We start from the raw sequence: 23594 nt of genomic DNA on the forward strand, positions 1-23594 counted from the left end.
TCCAGTTAGAATTGATATAGTTAGTTCTTGCAGTGCTTTTTAAAAGCTCTTGCTAATGTTTGGCGTAAGGATATCGACAAATAGAATGCTTACTCATGTGAAGGTTAGAAAATGAACAGAAAGAATCATTTATTAATAATTAAGACTTTTTGTTTACATTAGATACCATGATGATGATAAAATTAGAAATAACAGCATTCATGAATATTTGAACATTCAATGTAATATCTACAAAAAGTATAATTTGGCTGAGTTTCAATGGAGATAGAATTGACTTTTTATTAAAATGATGCCTTTATGTAAATCAGGTGAAGTAGAAAAACAGATAGCCAAAAATAAATAATTTTTTGGAATAATCTATCAACCCTTCTTATACGGTTTATAACCAAGAGAATTTTCTCCTACTAACTGAAAAATAAAAACCATTTGAGTGCGTTAGTGTTTGTTACTTTTATTTTGAGTATTGTTCTCATAATAATCAACACAAAACTTTTAATGGATTACTTAAAAATATAACATATTTGCATGCAGCTATTGCAAAATATACGAAGACTTACTATGAAGGATGAAAAAAGTAAAAAATTCTGATGACAATGAATAGATTCTTATAAAGCCAGGACATTCCGATTATAAAGTTATTTTACAGAAAAGAATTGTCGCAACTTATTGCCGTTCTACTCTTGAAAACTGGAGAAGTAAGGATAGAACTCGGATTTTTTAAATTCAATCACCCGTTTGACCTTTTCCATAGACCATTAGTAAAATCTTTCTTTTTTCTCAAAGTTTGTATGATTATGTTGTGAGTAGAATGAAGTTGTCTCCCCTTTTGTCCTCTTTGGCCTAATGCAGGGATGCCGACCAGCAGCTGGTTCCCATGATGACAGCATACTCAATGTCTATATATGATGCTGCCCTTGGTTATGTATTGTATTCAGAAGATGAACACCTATAAATAAAATAAAAATCCTATAAATAGATAAAACAACTAAAAATACATTCAACACTTATAAATAGATTTACCCCCCACATGTTTGTGCCTGTCCCAAGTCAGGAGCCTCTGACCTTTGTAAGTCTTGTTTTATTTTAACTTTTAGTTTCTTGTGTACAATTTGGAGTTTAGTATGGCATTCATTATCACTAAACTAGTATATATATTTGTTAAGGGGCCAGCTGAAGGACGCCTCCTGGTGCAGGAATTTTTTCGCTGCATTGAATACCTTTTGGTGACCATCTGCTGTTGTCTACTCTCTGGTCGGGTTGTTGTCTCTTTGACACATTCCCCATTTCCATTCTCAATTTTGTTAATTTCTATAAATGAATTAAACTCTTATAAACAGATTACCTATACACTGGTTAACAACTATGAATAGAATAAACACCTACAAATAGATTAACAAAGTCACATTTCTATGTGAAAAAATGTTTGGGGGTTTGGTTACAGACCTTGATATGAATTGGTTATGAATTAATCAACAATTGGAAAATTGGAATTTTTAATTTGCATTATAATCATGACAATTATTCCAGACCTCTAGCAAGTATCTAGATAAAGACCAGCAATATTTGTCAAGTTCATCATGTGACGTTTAAGTGACTGCTATTCAATTTTATTCTTCAATTTGCTCTGATTGATCTTCTCATTCTAAATAGTTTTTTTTTAAAACAAAACTTAGTCTGTTTAATGATCAAAATCTCTAAGAAACATTCTTAAAGAAAAATCACAAAAATACTGAACTCCAAGGAAAATTCAAAATTGGAGTCTCTAGGAACCTTGGAATACTTCATATCAGAAATTGTGTTACAAGTTATAAGCCATATTTTCCCAATAATACCTTCCTTCTAAGTGAGCACAGAAACAAAGAAATAACCATATTTGTTGTGTTGCATAAAGCAGACATTATTCTGGGTATTTTGTAATTATAAGTACTGTTAATAGATCATTACCTAACAACTTATGCCTTATACGTTGTTATATATCAAAACTGAAAGGGGAAATTCTAACTTATCTTATTCAAGGCATGTGTTTTTCGATGTATGCACAATATCACTTTTCAATATAGAGGTACACAAGAGTTTTTTTTGTATCCTATAATCTGATGATTCCTTAAAACATTTCTCTAATAGTAAGTTAATGCGGAACAAGATTATATCAGTTATATTCCGTCAATAGTTGCTCAATGTATTAAAAGTTTGAGCAACAAGCAATTACACACACACAGAATAAACTGAACATACACCACCATAAAAGGTGCTGTCTAAATTTTACAGAAACATCACTTAAATGACACATGTTGATATAATTTGTTTTATGCATAATATTAGTTTGAAATGTTTGCTTATGATAATGTACAATGACTGACTTTTGGAGAGGTAAATATGTGGTTTTATGTCTTTTATTGAGTTTTAAAAGATTGATATTTGCTGAAGCAGACAGCTTAAATTAATATCAGCTTTTTAAAGCCAATTAACCACACATTTACCGAAACAAAAGACAATAATTGTTTTATTCCATATTCCAAAGGAAAAAATGTATTGCATGACAATTATTTTCTGAAACCATTTGTACATCAAACATGTTACTGTTATTACACAGGTAAATGACCAATGTTCACCAGGCATTTGACATTCAGCCCGGTGAGTATCACATATCTTCAGGTGAATATGCAGTTTTATTCAAAATCACCTTTACATAGAAAACCCTTCTAAGAAAATACCAATATCGAATACACATACATACCTTAGGTGTCATTTCTTGAACATCTTGAATAGAGAAGTTTTTTTACTGGAAGGTGGTCCCATTAACATTGGAACCTGGTTTTTATGAGTTATATTTATCTGCAAAAAAAAAACCAACATATATTTAAATGTAACCCAATAGTCTGATACAACAACGAGATCTCAACTTCTTAATATGTTCATTTCCACTTGGGAGATTTTTTAACTTTCATATCATAAATTAAAAAATTGACACGATTAGAAATACAGAGATATTTACTATTCTTAATATAATTTGGTTATGCCATCGTTCCACTATGTACATAACTTGAATGACAAAAAAATTGTACAATTTACGAGGAAATTTTAAGCATGGGGTTTATTTTTTGGCTAATTTTATGAAAGTATCTACCTTTTTATAATTTCTCAAGCTAAGAGTACAAGCTTGAAAAACGAAAAAAAAAAAAAAAAAAAAAACCTACCAGGAGGTTTGCCCCAAAAAAATCAGTGAATTTCAACTGAACAAAAACAGAACCAATTATATTAAAAATTCTGTCCTTCATTGAAGGTAACACAAATATTCCCCTAGCTAGTTTTAAGAGACTTCTCCAGTACATTTAAGTGCATTGTGTTATGAAATCTGGAGTGTTCTGGGAAAACAGAGTTTCTTTTGTAATTGAAACCCAGCTTCAATAGCATTAATTGTTCTATATCCAACTATTGTAAACATTAAAGTACATTGTAATTTTAGTTTTAGTTTCTATAGTATATTTGTAGTAAATAGGATATATCAAGAATATCATAATTTTATTTATAATGTACTATTAAACTATTATGTAGTTTTTGTATTATAATTTTTTGACTTGACAGATTTTTTTTAAGTGTGCTTGCCTATGTCAATTAACTTTGTTTTATTTTAAATGATTAATAACTAATTCATTACCAAATACAACACATTTCTGAAAGGGATGTAAGCAACCTTAGCTATGAGATGTACAAAAAATTTAAATATTACTAGTATCTTTAACTGTTTATATCAATATTACTGTTTATATAAGGTTGGCAGTCTTTGGAGGTCACCTCAATGGTTAATGAGATGATGTCTTATTATAGATTATCATTGATCATCTCAACAAGATTGACTTTCTGGCTTAAGCTGTTAGGGGAAAGTGAGAAAAGCAATTGAGTTTAGATGACCAATGATAATCTGTTTATTGCTATTTTACCTATGACGATGTTGTTAATTTCTTTGAAAACAGGCAAGTGCACCCTTATATATAATTAGTTTCTAGAGATAATTTTTAATATCACTCTACTGTGCTGAGAAAGGAAAGTATCAGTCAGTAAGATCAAAGGAAAATTTCTTAAAATTGCGAAACAAAAATACACACAAAATGCTGATACAAATTATCAAAATCAATGCATCAAAAATTATTCATTTATTTCTTTTTTTTATATATAATTTTAATGTATTTTTTTTTAGTATGGTATAAATCAAATATGAGAATTTTAATCAAATCAGTGAATATGAATTTGATAACTAATGCCCTTTTACTAGTAAAAAATACATTAGATTTATCAACGCTTGAAATTTAAAAATCCTTTAAAGTTATTTGACCTTAGTGCCACCCAATCTTTATAAATATTACTCACTGTACAAGGTGGTTGTAACCAGGGTTCACCATCTATCTGCATTGGGAATCTTTTTCTCGTTCTAAAAAAATATTTACAATATTACAATAAAAATAAATTACATAAAAACATTTTTATTCTATTTTACATCAATTTTACTTCAAATTAGTATCCTCAAAAAAAAAATTATTCACAGTATCAAAGAATGAAGTTTGATTTAAAGGACGACCAAATCTCAAAGATTTCTATGTACCGGTAAAGTCATATATATATGTATGAGTTATAGTACATTTTTTAAGTAAAAGTTGTCCTGGTTCACAAATAAACATTGTAAAACTGATCAAATCTTTTTCAAGATTTATTTTTGTGTGCGTTTTTTTACGCCACTTTTAAGCACCACTTTTGGGTAATTTCGTGGCAGCCAGTTTTAATTGTGGAGGACGCCGGAGTGTCTCAAGAAAACCACCAACCTTTTAAAAATTTCAAGAAAACTTTGGCAAAATGTCAGTCTTACTTAATAATGACATGGTTACATTAAGAAAAAGTTTTTTAGGCAATCATAAACTTTGACCTCTATCAGTCATAATGGCGTTATTACCTTATAACAACATGGTTACACTGAGCAAGACGTTTTCCAGATGACCTTAGACCAGCATACACTTGACCCATGTGCATGCTATTCTCCAATCCTACAACCTCTATCATTCTGTCCCCTACATCTGTAAATAAATAAAAACAATTTAAACCTTGTTTCCATTCAATTGTAATGATGATAATGAAATAAAAGTAAACCTTATGTTTACAAGTTTAAGAATGCTAGAATGTTTTTACATTGCAAGTGGGGTATTTTCATAATCCAGTTGTATTGATTGTGTGTAAAACAATTATGATAGTCTTCTGTTTGATGAAAAAAACCATTTTTTTCAAATTAAAAGAGATGCTATCAATCTTGACAGCAACCCAATGACAAAAAAAAAATCAAATGACATAATGCAGGACGCATTTAGGCTTAAACCAATCACAAATAATTCAAGTGTCTCTAGCTCTGAGTTGTGAATACTTTTAACAGATTCCTAAATATTTTCCATCTCTATAAGAACATAAAAAGTAAAAACACCCATTGATAATGACTTAGGAGAGACACTTACACAATTGTCATGCATGGGGGGGGGGGGGGGGGGGGATTTAATTCCTGTACTTTCTTTCAGTTTCAATGGCTTTTATAATTATTCTTTTTATTAACTACTTTCTTCAACTTTAATATTGCTTTATAAAACCTTAAGTCATTTGAAAGGAGTCTGCAATTTAGCAGAAATTGTCTCTTGTTTTATCAAAATATTGTCAAACCCTTAAAATATCTTAATATTGAAAACCTGTACTTGTATTCTATGACGTTTTTTCCAAGGTGCATTAAATTCATAATTATTTTACGCTCACTCAAGCTCGTACCTTTTCCTATGTAAAATCTATAAAATCCATATTAAGAACAATGCTCTTCTTCTGAAGTTTAAGATCAATGGTGTTTAGATCAGTTTTCCCCTCATCTTTTTATTCAAATGTTGAAATTGATTACAAAAAAAAAGAAAATATTATCATATCATTCTCAACCCAGGAAGTCTTAAGCTCATCAGCTTTAATCGTGAATTTTAAATTAATAAAATTATTCGTCTTTTGGATTTTTGTCTTAACAGAAATGATCAAACATAAATTTGAATATGAAAAGAATAATAAGTTCAAAAACAGGAAACGTGGAACAATATGATTTGTTCGGCAAAAGTGAGAGAAAAGAGTATTCATTGAAATGTAGCAATCTTTTGACAACCCAAACAGTCACTTTGATCAAAACATTCATTTATTTTTTTCCAAAAAGTCACAAGAATTTACATACAAAAGTTTGTGATAGATCAAGTAATAAAATAATTAAACTGAACGATAAGATTTGAAATTTTGCTTCCCTGCATAGGGGTAAAATAAAAAAAATCTTTTCATTTTACAATATCTTGATGCAAATACAATAGTATTTTTTTAACATTTCTTTGATCTTTTCACTTATAATATCTATTTGATACATATACTGGAACTGGTTCAAATTCTTCCAAATATTTCAAACCAACATTTATTGCCCAACACATTTTTCCACCATTCAAAGTGAACTTTATAATATGCTACTTTATATTTATTTAAGAATTGAGTGCTCCTTTTTGAAATTTTTTTGGATGTAAATAAAATTGAGAATGGAAATGGGGAATGTGTCAAAGAGACAACAACCCGACCAAAATAAAAAAACACAACAGCAGAAGGTCACCAACAGGTCTTCAATGTAGCGAGAAATTCCCGCAGCTTTTACCCGCAGCTTTTACTCAAGTAAATTTTGTTTCCAAGTTTCATTCTTGCAATGTGTGCATGGTAAAATCTATCAGAAACAAATAAAATTACTAAAAGAAGACTTGTTATTACTTTTTTTGATATAGGATAATGAAAACACGATTTCTATCAAGTTTTTCTTTAATTTACCTATGCTCTTTATTGTGGAAGCTCCTTTCATTATGAATGTCACATTTCATTTTGAAATGCCGGATAATTTCAAAATTTTGCAGAATGCTGTTGCTTATCAAAATATTGTAGTATATATATATATATCTACTAATTTTCACTTCTTCCCACTACATTTGTATGAAAATCAAGATTATTCAGCTTAAATCTGTACAGGGAAGTTCTTAAACCTAGCTCCAATTGCATAGTTTTATTTTTGATATTCACCCCAATTTGTATATAGTGTTAAATTATGTATTAATATGACAGAACTTTCTTGGTATTCCCAATTATTGGCAGAATTTTATACACATAAGGAGTATACCTAAAACGACAAAGTTATTTTTCATTTACCTGTAGATATTATTAAAAAGTGATTATTTTCGTAGGGTTAAATATTTCTCAGTAGTGTCTTGCCATGGCTTTAATTGGAATTGTTTGTTAGCTTTTTGGTCTTGAATGTTTGTCCCTTATATTTTATTACCTGTGCATGTGCATTCAGGTATCGCAGATCAAATTTATTTGTTCATAGTGTGTTAATTTACGTTTTTTTTATTGAGTTAAGCCTTCCAATTGATATTTTATCGTGTGGTTTTCTACCTCAGGCAAAGATCACCTTAGCTGTATTTAGCAAAACTTTTAGGAATTTTGGTCCTCAATGCTCTTCAACTTCATACTTTATTTGGCCTTTTAACTTTTAACTTTTTTGGATTCAAGCATCACTGATGAGTCTTTTGTAGACGAAACGCAGGTCTGGCATATATACTAAATTTAGTCCTGGTATCTATGATGAGTTTATTTCTATGTTGTGATGATATGCAATTGGGAGAAGGTTTGGTACCATTAAAACGTTTAATCCAACTGCAAATGTTTGCACCTGTCCTAAGTCAGGAATCTGATGACAGTAAGTTGTTGTTTGTTTATGTTTGTATATGTGTTTTTTTTGTTTTTTATATAGATTAGAGTCCTTTGGTTTTCCCGTTTGAATGGTTTTACACTAGTTATTTTGGGGCCCTTTATAGCTTGTTGTTCGGTGTGAGCCAAGGCTCTGTGTTGAATGCCGTACATTGACCTATAATGGTTTACTTTTATAAATTGTTATTTGAATGGATGTTTCATTGGCACTCACACCACATCTTCCTATATCTATATATATATATAATGACACATACATGTCATGTAATTATATACAAGAACATATTGTGGACAATTTATACTGTATTCACAATACTACAGATTCACCCAAACCTGGAGGGATGATGACCTTTTGCTTGACTAAATTATACAAATTCAAATTTGGGGAAAACATCTATTATAAATAAAATTTAAACTTGGACAAAAAAAAATCCATTGTTAATATATGGGAACTAGTTGAATATTCAGGGACGGAGTCAAAGGTGTATGCCCTATTTTTATTGGAAAAATATAATTTATAGCACAAGATTGTCCAAAAGAATGTTCATCTCTCTCAACTCAGCTTTCTGCAATTACACCCCAATTTACAAAATGCACAAAATGACACTGGGAATTCATCACAAAGTTCAGTGACAATTTTACATAAATTTACCATCTGATATTGTTCTATGAGCTATATGTATATGTTCTCTAAGAAGACTAGCTTTCTTGACAACCAGAGATCTGTTAATCATCCAAGAATTTGAGATCATCCCCTGTTGTTGGTTGCGGGACTTATTTTTATATGAAGTGATTCTAGACAAATTGTTTGTCTTTTCATAAAACTTCATTTTTTTGCCCTGGCATTGATTTTCTTTATTAAACAGGTGAGTTTTGAGTGTCTGTACTTTATGTCTTTTTTCATTTTACTCACTTTCCTTAAATACTGGAGATATAATAGTAACAACATCTTACACAGGGTACCAATTCATTTAAATATTCACTCATTCAATACAGAACAGCAGGTACATCAATTAGGTGTTTATTTCTAAACAGGTAAATTTATGGATGTCACTTTCATTATAGTGATAATGACACCAATGTCAATCTGACAAATAGTTTATAACATCATTTGATCACACAATTTCTGGACAAAGACATTTTTGCGTCAATTAATTGTTAGTTTCCATGGAAATGATGAATTTATTAAGAAACAGTGTTAAATTTTCTTGACAAATTGTGTTTAAGACATGATTAGGTATCAGAGATAGAAGATGTTTTGCTTCCGTTATAACCCAAACTAAATCTTCCTAATGGTTATAAAACTGTACAGGTAAAATGATGGACTCTAATGATCACAGTTAATTACTTTCTGAGAGCTAGAGTGAGATTTCAGCAGGTAGTTAACCTTCATCAGAAAGGAAAGCTAAACAGTAACATGGAAAGGGAGGTTACTTGGAAAAGTTGAACAGATATTTTTACAAGCATTCTCATAATAAAACTTTCTCCATAATACCTTTAACAATAAATAAAGTGAGACACGATTTCAAGTTCAAAATTTAGTTTTACCTATAGGCAAAGGTATACAATACAGCATAAGAAACATTCTTAAAGTTTCAACTATAGATATTAAAACCCTTTTTTTTTGTATTCACAAAAAAACCTGAATACAAAGTAAGATTGATAATGATAATCAATAACTTATTGTTCACATGCCCCCCTTCTACCCTTTTGTGTCTCAAAATCTCTTTAAACGTTAACTGATCTTTCCTTTTCTACACTTTATTAGATTTTGATTTTGATTTTTAGTGTTTTAACGCCACTTTTAAGCACCAAATTTAGGCTATTTCGTGGCAGCCAGTTTTTTTGGTGGAGGAAGGCGTAGTGCCCTGAGAAAACCACCAACCTCTGATTGGAAAACCAACAACCCTAGTCATTTAAGATTAGAGTCAAGTGCACCTACACGAGCGGGGTTTGACCACATACAACCTTAGTGTTGACAGGCTAGTGATTACATTGGTAACTACTTAGACCACTCGGACACAGAGGGCCCTACAATGTATTGGGAATTAAAACAAAGTAAAATTTTTGTTAATCCCTTCAATTGGGCATTTCATGACATCTTAATTCTTTGGCAACAAACAGCCTTTTATATATAGATTAGACCGTTGGTTTTCCCATTTGAATGGTTTTACACTAGAAATTTTGGGACCCTTTATAGCTTGTTGTTCGGTGTGAGCCAAGGCTCCATGTTGAAGGCCGTACATTGACTTATAATGGTTTACTTTTTTTAAATTGTTATTTGGATGGAGAGTTGTCTCATTGGCACTCACACCACATCTTCCTATATCTATTTATCCTCTTTTTCCTAAATAATACAAAATATGTTTTTTAATTTAAAATTTCACTTATGCATTTTATTTTTTTTTAATTTGAGAACATGTTATTGCAATTAAATCTTTTTATGTCTGATATAAATTCTATTAAGCTATCAGTAAACTTTAGGGAAATTTAATTAAACAAAGGAAAAGCAAACAAATGGGTTTAATTGAAGGTTTTTGACAAAAAGTTTGTTTTATACGGACTTAAATCTTATTTAAATCATACTAATTGACAGAGAGTAAAACAACACTATGACATGTGTATGACTTGTTATTGTCATTGTCAGCTTGATCTCGTTAAAGAAATATTGATAAGAAAGGATGTGGAAGTTCAGAAGAACTTGTTTATCAATAATATAGCAGAAATTCTGACCAATGCAACAATACGATCGCAATTAAAACATCTACAAAAATATTATGTCAGATATTATTGGTCAGTTATGCCTAGGTCACACATTCACAGATTTGACCTCAGATAAGCTATGGATACAATCCAGCATCATTCGTGGCAAATCTGTATATTTATATAATTTTGATTTCATTTAGCTTGAAAAAAATCCTGGAAATATCCTATTTTCCTTTTATCTGTTGTGTTTCCAACATCAAAAGTCTTTACAAACTTAAACAATACCAATTTAATGAGTTAACTGCTATATACTTGGTGAAATAATTCATCCATTATATTTTACTCTTATTTTACCATCCTATCAATTAAATCACAAATTTTGTTACAAATTTCATCCTTCCGTTTGTTAACTGTAGAACGTTTCTTTGAAGAATATCTTAATATTTCAATAATTGATATTACAACCAAAATAATAGGATCAAATTTCATTAAAACGTGATCTTCCTGAATAAAGTTTGGGGAATTTTTGCTTCATTAGAAATTTTAACATGCTCTCTTGTGCTTGCTATGCATCCAAGTCATACCACAGTTGTAATTTCAAAGACAATACAGAAAAATTAAAAACAGAAAAGGAATTAATTATACAGAAACAATTCTATTTAGTCAGTAATATGAAGTATTAATTACACTGAAATAATAAACCATTACACAATCATTGGGAAGCATACAAGATATCATCACAATATTTTATTTGGTGCTTTCATACAGATTTTTTATTATCTTACAGAAATACACAGGGAATGTGTCCATGGGACACAGATGATACCCCCGCTTGCACATCATATAAAGTTATAAAAGACATAACTGAAGAAAGGTAAAAGTGAAGCAATTCAATTTTGTACTTGATCTGAGTTATGTGGTTATAACCAATTGTCTATCAGTCATAACATTTGGTTTAGGCAACGTAAGTAAGAGAACAGAAAAAAATATTCAGCATTTTTTTCCAATTTTAAAGGGACATAACTCTAAGACAGTGAAAGTGATGACCTAAAAATTTGTTCTTGATCTGTATTTTGTGGTTATCAGGATTGTGTATAAGTTTCATACCATTTGGTTGAGGCAAACTAAAGTTAGAGAAGGTTAACGAAAAATTTTGCAATTTGTCCAATTGTACAGGGGCATAACTCTAGAACAGTTAAAGTGATACCACCCAAATTGAAACTTGATCTGTATTTTGTAGTTATTAGCATAGTGTATAAGTTCCATACTATTTGTTGGAGGCAAACTAAATTTAGAGAACAGAAACCAACTTTGAGACGTAGAGATGTACATACAGATGGACAAGAGTACAACTTTATACACCCTCCGCTATGTCCGGGGCATAACGACGAAAAGTAATTAATGTGTCCATAGTGATTTTCTGTATTTACCGCCATCAGAAAAAGCCATCATTTAAAGGCAATTACTCCTTCAAGAAGACACCAAAGGAGACTTCTATCATTGACTTACAAGTAAGTTTAAATTAAAATCTTTTGCAAAGGGTTATTTTTACTTATTTAGCCACAAGGAATGGTTCGTAAGAAGCAATGCTATTAATGTGAAGGTTTAACGCTGTTTATGTGCAAATCTAACTCAAACACACAAATAATATGCATTGAAATCCCAAAAATATCTATCTTTACATTGGTTCAAAATTAACATTTTAGTTTAAATTTATCCTAGAAACAAACCTTGAACTGCGATAGCTAGTTCTGCAGAAGACATGCTACTTGTAGAAAATTCTTTGTCTTTGTCTTTTTTGGCATTCTTTTGAGCTTTGCGTCGTTTTTTCTGACTGGGGTTGTCTCCCCAAAGATTTGTTCCTCCATATATACTAGGGATATTAAGTACAGCTATGCCCTCTAAGCGTGGACCATTGGCAAGGTCTAATGATACACCATCACACTGCAAAACAATGGTATCAATGACAGAAACATAACATTGTTATACATCACAGGGAATTCATTTATTTTTGTAGGTACAAATGTTTGTTTATTGAGAAAAAATTGTATATCCATTTTTTGCCAAAATCTGCATACAAGCCTATCGAAATCTTTACTTTGTAAAACTTTTAAAGTTTAGTTTTCACCTTTACCCATGAAAATTAGTATTCCTCATATGAATCCACAGTAAATTGTTGGAGTTTTGACTTGAATCTTTGCCATTTATCAATACATTTTATTGCCAGTTATCAAAAAGAAACAGCATGATAAGAGCAAGTATTTGTCTCTGAAAAAATAGGCCTCTAAGAGCCTGCATTGCATCCTGTTAAAAATATTTATTGTACTGCAGATAAGTTTTGCTGTTACTTTTGTTCCCTATCTATCATAGTTTTTCAAATAGTAGGTAAAATGGGGGAAAAGGGTAATTTAAGGGTAAGTAATCCTATAAAGAGTCATCAAATTGTTTCGATTTTATTGGCATTTTTTTGTAGATCTTGTATTGCTGATGATTTTCACTGTATACAGTTTTTACATATCTTGTTATAGTTTTTGGGTTAATAGATTTTCACACTTAATAAAAGTCTTTGACTTACCCTGAAACTTTGTAACAAATATCTCATTGGTTAAGTTTTTTTTATAATGAACATTAATTAGATCTTAAAATAAAACTTTTTCATGAAATGCAAAACAAAAGAAGCCCAAAAGCAAGCAAATATACATGACAAAATTTAATCAAAGTGCTTGTTTCAGAAAACAAAGAGCTAAGATTGTTTTCATTTCACATTTTTAAGGCAATATTTTGCATTGAGTTATCTTCCTTTGTCCATAATTGTAGGTAGAGCAGGTAGATTCATTTGTCAATCACTACTAAATATAGATAGCAAGCATGTGATGGTGTACAATATCAACCCAAAAGTATTAATTAAATATTGATGTCTGACTGACTAATTATTTCTGAATGTCAATGTCTAAAGGATAAACTAATAGACAGATTCATAAACATTTTGATTTGAATTCAAAGGGCTACAAAAATCTTTTTCCTATCAGACCCTAATACTGCAGGTCAAAAGTATGCATACTAAAGGATTAAACCAAATCTTCATCATAACATATCTTCATACTCTTCATACTCACTGATTTGAAATAATCTTCCCCCCAATATTTACAGCCGATAATTTTGAGTGTGTATTTTTACATAAAAGTAAAGTTAGTTTATTTGTTATGTGAGCTATGATTTCTTTATAACTTATTGTAAGAAACAAACTATTTGTTGCTGTATAACATATTTGTTTTGTACATAAAATCAGGCAAAACGTTTTCCCACTTGAATATATATCAATTTTGGATCTTTTATAACTGATTGTGTGGTATGGATTCTACTCATTGTTGAAGGTCTTATAGTAACCTGTAGTTGTAAACTTCTATGTCATTTGGAGTTGTCTCATTGGCAATCATACCACATACCACATTTTCTTATTTTTATATCCAAACATTTTTTTTATGCCCCACCTACCTTAGTAGAGGGGCATTATGTTTTCTGAACTCTGACTCCGTCTGTCCGTCTGTACGTCCTGCTTCAGGTTAAAGTTTTTGGTCAAGGTAGTTTTTGAAGAAGCTGAAGTCCAATCAACTTGGAACTTAGTACACTTGTTGCTTATGCTATGATCTTTTTAATTTTAAAGCCAAATTAGACTTGTGACCCCAAATTCATGGTCCACTGAACATAGAACATGAATGTGGGAGTTTCAGTTTTTAGTCAAGGCAGTTTTTTATGAAATTGAAATCCAATCAAATTTGAACTTAGTTTACATGTTCCCTATAATATAATCTTTCTAATTTTAATGCCAAATTATACTTTTTCCCCATTTTACAGTCCATGGTATATAGAATGATAGTGCGAGTGGGGCATCCGTGTACTTAGGACACATTCTTGTAAATTGATCTATTTTGTCATTTTTGAAGATAATCTGAATGAATAGTTATACATTTCAGAGGGAAGAAAAGAAAGGAAAAAGACATTTAACTTTTCCTTGTACTACACAAACACAAACTTTCTAATTCCTTGTAAACATTCAAGTACTACAGCTGTTACAGGGACATTAAACTATTACAATTGAACAAGGACATAATCTTTATTGTCAATCTCCCACACATTTATGCCCCAAATTTCCCTCACTCAAAAGCATTTTAAAAATTAACCTAATTGTTTTAATTGTGAAGCATATATTTTAGTTGATGTGATAGGTGGAGGACACTGTTTTAGTATTATCTGTTTTGGGATTAACCATTTTGGGATTAACTAACTGGGCACCATGTACTTTTAACTATAAAATCCTATAAGACACTCTAGGGATTTCCTATGGCAATTTTGTTAAATTTTGTTCTCATCTAACGAAAAAGCAGACATTCAGACTGGATGTCAACAGTATGCCCTGGTTTATTGAAGCTGAACATTTTGTTGTCCTCAATATTCATAACTCTTAAAAAGAATTTGAAGAGAACAAAAATAATATTTCACTCACCATTATATCAATATTTTCATGTAAAGCTTTACAAGTTGCAGATAAAGTTTCGGACGTTCCAAATTCAAAATACCACAGTTTATTTTTCATCCTGAAATTGACAAAAAGCATTCAAAATTACAAAATGTAAAAGTTAATTTTTATTAACCAACATTAAGTCTGTTGATACAATGAAAACATAAAGTACAGGAAGGATGGCATTTATCCATATATTCTTCTCTCTCATATTTTTTTTTATCAAGGTCAAAGTTTCTCTTCTATTTTGTTCCTCTTTTTTCTTTAATTGTTCCACAGAATTAACATGTATAATATACTACTATTCACCCTTGTGATTACCTCTATTTAATCCTGCTTTACAAATGAAACTTAGTTAACCACTCCTTTGTGACCTTCATTTCCCTTCTTTTCACAATTTTTGTTGATTTTTTTTCAAATGTAATAGCTAAAATCTTGATAATATGAATGTAAGGGAGATTTGTGTTTTAGGCAAGTGAAGCAGCAAACCAGAAAGTAATAAGACAATGGAAGAAAACTAACATAAAAGGTCAATATTCAAGTTAAGTTACTTTTGTTTCAGTTTTAATTTGGTAGTTTACTGTGTTGAACCTTTGTCCATTTACCTAGTAACTACTATCAAGTTATTACCAAACAAACAATTCTATGTAATTCAAAGTCATACTATCATGTATATTCAGCTACCGATTGTTTTTATATGATGGTATAGTATTGCATTAAATTCCTTCTAATTTTAAGGAAAATCAACCTTTTTTCAAACTCTTTTGATTTTTATATTTATCTTGTTTAAGTTTTTTTTTAATTGACATTTTTATACTGCAGATCTTACTTTTTCTTTTTTTAAACAAATGAATACAAACTGATAAAAACCAACATTTGTTCTATTTATTTTTTTACTTGTCAAATTACCTGCTGTTGAATTTTTCAGGATGTTTTTCTCTCATTACATGGAATCGATGACATATGGAAGCATCCTGAAATACATACAAAGGGAGATAATAGAAAAAGCATCTTTACATAAAGATAAAGGGAGGCAATAAGTACCAGTCTTGTATTACAATTCCAGTTTCCGGTGCATGTCAAAACATAGAGGGAAACAAAAAAGTGCCTTTTTTTCTTCTGAACTCAATTTTTTTCTGTTTAAAAATAGGTTTATGCTGAATTGAAACATATTTATAGACTTTTAAAAAGATCTTGCATCTTTTGGGGATATCAATCCAGGAAAGTGGAAGGATATCATGTTTACTGGAAGTGGTGCTGCGTAGTAAAAATAGCAAACAAAGTAGAAAAAAAATGTTTTGACTTCAGGATTGCTTTTTTAATCTTTGTAGCAAGACCACTTTTTTTTTCCTCGATTAAATCACAATTTCACATTACTACATGCATGTCATGTTACATACATGATATGAACATGAAATTTTTTTCATCAGCTGTTTTGCATGTAAGCCTATGGAGCAGTCAATTACAAGACTGCAACCAATAGAAGCATGGTTAAATATAAACAAAAGGAGATAATCTATATATTTGCTGCAACAATAAGGAATGAAAAATTAAAGTTTGTACCAACTTCAAAATCATATCTAACCTGAAAATGGTAAAGTGAAAACAAAAAAGAGAGTTTTTTTTTTTAAATCTAGTGTAACAGCATTTTAAACTGGATTTTAAAAACCCCTCTCTTTTTTGTTACATATGATAACTTGCATACTCAAAATCAATAAAGGACCTCAACTTATGAGTTCTCAGTTGTTTTAGCAAAATCTGACAGTGGGTCCGAGACCACAATTGTCGTCCCTTGATTTTCGTTGTTCATGAATATAGTCCCTAGTGTTAACAGTGGGTTACTTGCCATTATTTTTTATACCCCTTCCAAATTTATTCCTCCATGTTTAATGCCTCAAATTGTAAGTAGGGGGGTGAAATTACACTGTAAAAAAATTTGGGTCCAGAATTTTTAAGGAAAGTAGTGATTTGGTCCAGGTGAAAAAGGTTGAAAAATAGCACTTCGGAAGCTGTCAAAAGATTTCAAGACGCCCTAAAGATAAAATTGTCCATATTTTGAGTTAGAGACGATGAAGTTTTCTATAATTTTGATATAATTTGTCCCAAAAGTAGTACAACACACTGTAAAAGTTTCATTGAGAAAGCGCAGGTGGGATTTTTTAAATTTTCATTTATGTTCTAAAAGAAATGCACTACGAATTAATTGTGTTCTCGGACCAGTGTTGACTTGTAAACACAATAATTTAAACTCACATTTTTAATTATTTTATATGAACTAAACAGGATTTTTCTCAAAATCGTAAAAAAATAAATCTCATTTAAGTCTAAAATGACAAAATAGTAATAATAAATGCAAGCAATAATTACTGAATTTAACACTATATAATTATGTATCACACTATTCTCAAGGATGGTGGACAAGGTTGGAAAAAAATGTAATTAAAAAAAAATATATGTCTATGTCACTCTATGTGCAGTATTAAGGTCAAAAGTACAGGTATAACTGGAACATTATTCAGTATTTATCTCCATTTACATAACAAAATAAGAATATATTGTATATTTTCAAATGAGACAACTCTCCACTAAAGAGCAAGGATGTATATATATGGTTTTATTACACAACCATTAAATATTTACAATGAAAGCCAAAAAATACCCATTTTGCCTGTTTTATTTCCTCCATGTTCTAATTTTAGTAGCTTGTCCATGTTGATTGGCAGAAATGACGAGAATATATATGAAACTAGATACCCTTAAGATGATTGCAATCACGTTTGGTTTCAAGTGGTATGGTGGTTTCAGAGGAAAAGATTTAACAAAAGTTTCTGGAAGGATGACATTGACCACAACAGATTGATCATGCGATCTTATAAAAATGTTGAGTAAATTCCAAGTAAGCATAAACATAAAAGGTCAAAGGTCCTTATGGTACCAATACTCTCTTTTTTAAACCATACACAGTTTCATACTTTCAAACACTCATTTTGTTCAACAGAAAAAAAAACTTGAGCTACAAATTTTTGCAGCAGATTGAAAAGTGATTTACCATTCTCTCAAACTTTGTCACCACCAAATACCTGTTACAAAACTGTTAACTGTTAACTAATACAAAGAGGATACGTGATTAATTTGTACTCCCTTTCTGGAACCTCATTATGTATACTTGTTTCTCTTAAGATTTCTTAAACTAATATAGGAAATTCCCATTCATTTAAACAATACCTCTACTTTTCTTTATGGAAATTTTGTCACTGATTCATCATTTCTAGAAATACTTGGTGACATATATATATATAAGTCAGTTGGGAGTTTTCATTATCATTTCTGGCGCTTTCTAGCTTCAAGCTAAAGTCAGAAGAACTTTTGGCGAATTTTCTATTGTTCAATAAAATCTCTGCAGATTTAACAACAGGGAGAACAGTTAATTATAAACACAAAGGTAAGCATTCTTATATTCTATCTATCAATGTTAAACATACACTTAAACTTAAAACTAAATATATACATCCACTGTTCACTCTCATTGAAGAAAATAAATAGAGAATGTGTCTATGGGCCACAGATACATTCTGTATAAGTTATATAACATTTGGTTGAGGCACACAGTTAGACAATGTTAACGAAAAAAACACCAATCTTTTGTTTAAGGAAGCTAGCTTGTCATGTTTTAGATTTTTTGTCAGATTTTCGTAGTTCTCTGGTTTTATCAATTTGAATGCCTTTTAAAAAATTTGCCCGGTGACCCCCATTTTTCTTTTTGTAAATCTTTTACATGTATAATGATAAGCAATCTGTAAAAGTCTTATACAATTTTGATTACTTTTTAACAGTTTTTGTGAACTTCAACTTGTCAATGATAAACCAATGAAAAGCCAAGAGAGAATATTTACCCACCAAAATTTCAATGGTCTTTGGATTCCTTAATTTATCCCCTATCTATATAAACTAGTGTTTTGAAAAGTGAATAACTTTGAAACTGAGAAGCGAATTTCTTTAAAAAGGAGTATAACTTATGAGCCTCAAAAGTGACACCACCCAATTTCCTACTTGATATGTTTTTTGTGGTTATAAGCTTTGTGTTTAAGTTTGATAACATTTGGTTGAGGTAAACTTAAGTAAGAGAACAGAAACCAATTTTGTGGATGTACTGCCAGACAGGATGGGACGGTAGGGACAAGGGTAACACTTAATGCCCCCTTCCCTATGGGAGAAATTTGTTTGCGCCAAAAAAGGTGTCCTTTTGCGCCATAACCTTTTTTCTCTAATGCTACGTTTGCACCATTGTCTAAAATTGCAAAGTATCATTTGCGCCAATTAAAATGACTTCCCTCTTCCTTTGTTTTAAGGATTTTAAAATAACTTTTAATAATAAGTGTTCATCTGTTGGTTTGAATACATTCCTTCAGTATAAACATTAGTGTAACAATTATTTCATGAATAGTACCTTATAAGCCAAAAATAAGAATAAATATATGTTAATCATTAATATGTATGATAGAGTTCCAAATATTGATGCAATTGATATATTTGAAAAACAAAATTTGGCGGAAATGATACCCCAGAAAAACAGTAATTGGCGCAAAAGGAATGCTGCCTTCCCTATGGGGGATGCATACCATTGTTTTTCATCAGTTTTGGTGATTTCCATTCAAAATTTAGTTAATGTTTAGTTTCCTCAGATTACAATATAATATCTGTAATTTTATTTATTCTATAATATCTGTAATTTTATTTATGCTATGTATACTTTAACGATAACTCAATATGCTGTGTCAGAATGGAGAAAATGATCTATGAACAGAATTCTCTTCAAAGGAGTAATTAAAGGAATATCTGTATGTGTTGGGGATTAGGGTATTCATTAAAAAGTTTCAAATGCACTGACATTTTTATTTATTACAGTTCCTTATTTTTTTCTATAATTTCTGTACTTGTTAACTCACAACCTCAGTGTTGATAGGCTAACGATACAGTAGTTAAGACTAATAAGACCACTTAGCCACCAAGCCCACTCTTGACAAAAATGTCATCAATCACTACAGAACTGACCTTAAAAATAGTACAGGAATTGTCATATTAACAAATGATAAAATCATTTTTAATTTGTAGAAGATTTTAAACAATATGTGCATTAAAAATAAGAATTTACATTTAATTAAATGTATATAAAAAAGAAGATGTGGTATGATTGCCAATGAGACAACTCTCCATAAGAGACCAAAATAACACAGAAATTAACAAATATAGGTCACTGTATGGCCTTCAACAATGAGCAAAGCCCATACCGCATAGTCAGCTATAAGGCCCTGAAATGACAATGTAAAAACGATTCAAACCAGAAAACTAACAGCCTAATTTATGTATATGATTTATTATAGTTTTGAATGAAAATTATTATATATTTTACAGACTTGAGAGATACTAGTGAAAATGTCTACAGATAACAGTCTATCAGTTCATTTTTATGAGTATTTGTGTAAGAAGATTGGTTCTAAGGAGGATGTTAGAGTAAGGAGATTGGAATATGTTATAAGTGACCTTTGTTATACTGCAATGCCAAAGTTAAGTAGTGGAAGTAAAGGTGAAGGACTAGACTTAAAAGGTAGTGACTATGATGTGATGTATATTGCTTCACTATTTACAGTTTATGAATCAGAAAGAGATGCAGTTTTCCCATTCTATCGAATTCCTCTAGTTATGGATACAGAGGATACACCTCCATGTTTCACACAATTACGTCATCCAGATTACTATACTTTCATTTCAAAATCTATAAAACAAATACTACAAAAGACTTGTATAATGAATAAGCTCTCAAATGAACTATATCTATCTTATTTCCAATCTATAACAAATGGCCATCCTTATTGCAGTAAAATTCATGGACCATGTTTATCAGATCAGGATGATCTATATGATTTTGCAATTTGCCTTAAATGTGATAAATGGGTAACTCAAGCCAAACCATGGGTCAGTAGACCACGCACAACATGGCCTACACCAGAACTTATTACTAAAATAGCATACTGTGGTGTGTTATTTGTTCCAATTGGTTGCAAAGGGTCCACCAATGAAAATCTTGAATGGAGAATGTCTTTTTCTGTTGCTGAAAAATGTCTTATATTCTCCTTCAGTCATACTCAGTTATTAGTCTATGCCTTGTTAAAAATCCTTCTCAAAGAAATTGTAGACAAGCACCAAGATGTGAAAGGTTTATTGTGTTCCTATTTTCTGAAGACTTTGATGTTTTGGATCTCAGAAGAATCAGAACCATCAATATGGAGACCAGACAATATTATACCATGCTTCATGGCTTGCTTACAAAGGCTGATATACTGTGTTGAATATTCAACTTTATTACATTATTTTATTCCTGACAATAATTTGTTTTATTTACGATTTAATAGTGACAACAAACTTAAGCTGACCAATATCTTAAAGAATTCATATGAACAAGGAATTCACTGTTTCATACATTCAGAGACTCTGTATGATTGTAATAGACTACCCATAGTAATTAACATCTCAAAGAAGAACACTTATTCAATGCATGATCATAAGATAAGTTCAATGGAAAATTATCATGTAACCTTGTTAAAAAATTTGCTATATCATTCAAGAACATCATTATCAAGAGGCATATTTACAATATCTCTTTCACAAGCATATCAGTTAATAACTGAGACTTTACAACAACGACCAAATTCAAACAACAAACGTCAATATTATAAATACAAACATAAGCTAAGTCATCTATTGATAGGCACACAATCAGATGCAGTATCTGGATGGCTGTTGCTGGCCTCCTTCTTTTATTTTCATAAAAATTACTTAACATCATTAAGTATACTACAATTTGTTTTAATAGAGAAATTGACAGTGGCACACATTTCCCTGGGACATTCGAATGGTGTAAATCCAATCCAAGAATCTGTGATGGATAAATTAAAACAAAAAAGACTGCATACAGTATTAAAAACACAAACATATTTTTCTGTTCACTTTAATAGTAAGTCCTTATATGTTCCACAAGAACTACAAATGGATGTTACAGACCATCCTATAATAATAAATCCTGAAGTGTTTGGACCATTTTTGACTTTCCTGTGTTACTACCATCAAGGTGACATTACATCATGTAGAAAATATCTCTATATGTTACATCAGACAATTATTTTAAACATGACATTTTACATGGAGGTATTACATATTGATTCCCTAATCTGTCTTGGTATTGCATATCAGATGATTGGTGGAACAATAAAGGCAAAAGATTGTTTTAAGCTTGCTGTTGTGTGGGATGAATTTAATCAAACCAGTGCAGTAAAAAGATTATCTTCCCTTTGTTAACAATATTACTGGTAAAACAAATCAGAGAAGTTACAATCTTTATTTCATATTCTGATAGAAATACATGAGACTTGTTTTTTTTTTTAAGAAATACTAAAACAAAAACCCATCAAACTTCATAGATATAGAGTAAAAACATATATAATGATTATTTTGTCATTGTAATTGTGTATATATTCTTTAATAAATGGATTTACTTAAAATATGTTGTACCATTCTTAGTGTAGTATGAAATAAGATAATTTCTACTGTGTAACTTTTTTTTTTTATTTCAAACGCATCAACGCCAAGATAACAATGCCAAAAAGAAACAACTGTTATATGAAGTCATGCAAGTGTTTCACGTATGACATATTGATTAATTAGTGTTAAACCCCACTTTCAACAATATTGAGCTATTTCATGACAATCAGTTTTTATTGGAGAAAGCCACAGTCCCCAAAGAAAACCATGACCTCCAGTAGTAAACTGACAATCCTGGTTAATTAAGTTTAAAGTCAAGTGCACCCGCATGAGCAGGGTTAGAACTCACAACCTTGTGCTGAGTTCACACGTTATTCAAATTTGATTCCCATTATCTAATTCGAATTAGTTTAATTCGCTTTCGAAACGTTTTACGTTCTTACGTCAATTCTAATTCAAATTACAATGCGCGTCAAATTCGCTTTCCTGTCCAAACGACGTTAGCTTTTACTTCATATTGACAAAAGTGTACTTCTAATGCGAATTCGATTCAAATTAAAAAAAGAGGATTGTAGGGAACGCAAGTAGCGAATTCAATTCGATTTCGATTCGAATTAAGCGTACGTGTGAACGAGGCATTAGTGTGGCATAGCTGTTATCTTGACTGACAACACCATACATAAAACCCTCTTAAATAAGAGTGGCAAAGATGTGGTATTATGCATCATCTAAAAACACAAAATACCTTCACACACTTAAACAAAATCTCAGCAAAGAACTTTTGTTCAAGTTCTATATCTCAAAGTAACAGTGACAATATTCTTCACAAGATGAATCCTTTAAGTTACAAATAAAGGAACTTTGTGTTATATATAAACAAGGCAATAATCTAACAGCAAAATTAAACTATCAGAGAATTGTGGTATAATTGACCTTGAGATAGCAGCAAAACAAAACACCAAAAGAACAAACATTTAAATAAAACCCGAGAGCCATATCTCTTGCACGTTAAAGACACCCTTGTAGATTTCGGAAAAAG

At 30.6% G+C, this 23594-nt stretch overlaps 2 protein-coding genes across 10 annotated transcripts in view; one reads left to right on the forward strand and one right to left on the reverse strand.

The window, feature by feature from the left end:
- Positions 1-596: 596 nt before the first annotated feature.
- Positions 597-23594, reverse strand: part of LOC134708213 (diacylglycerol kinase beta-like) — a 109737-nt gene continuing 86739 nt past the window's right edge. For all 9 annotated transcript variants that reach the window (XM_063568574.1, XM_063568580.1, XM_063568577.1 and 6 more), the window contains 7 exons: positions 15929-15993; positions 15005-15095; positions 12231-12444; positions 4946-5066; positions 4369-4429; positions 2738-2835; positions 597-946 (listed from right to left, as the gene is read on the reverse strand). In XM_063568574.1, coding sequence (XP_063424644.1) covers positions 2746-2835; positions 4369-4429; positions 4946-5066; positions 12231-12444; positions 15005-15095; positions 15929-15993 — 642 coding nt within the window. In that variant the 3' untranslated portion in view covers positions 597-946; positions 2738-2745. The remainder of the gene's footprint in view (positions 947-2737; positions 2836-4368; positions 4430-4945; positions 5067-12230; positions 12445-15004; positions 15096-15928; positions 15994-23594) is intronic.
- Positions 18344-22508, forward strand: LOC134708212 (uncharacterized). The gene is made up of 2 exons (XM_063568571.1): positions 18344-18461; positions 20432-22508. The coding sequence occupies exon 2, from the start codon at positions 20453-20455 to the stop codon at positions 22370-22372; it is 1920 nt and encodes a 639-aa protein (XP_063424641.1). The 5' UTR covers positions 18344-18461; positions 20432-20452; the 3' UTR covers positions 22373-22508.

This window comes from Mytilus trossulus, chromosome 2 (genome assembly GCF_036588685.1).
Source record: "Mytilus trossulus isolate FHL-02 chromosome 2, PNRI_Mtr1.1.1.hap1, whole genome shotgun sequence".
Lineage (NCBI taxonomy): Eukaryota > Metazoa > Mollusca > Bivalvia > Mytilida > Mytilidae > Mytilus > Mytilus trossulus.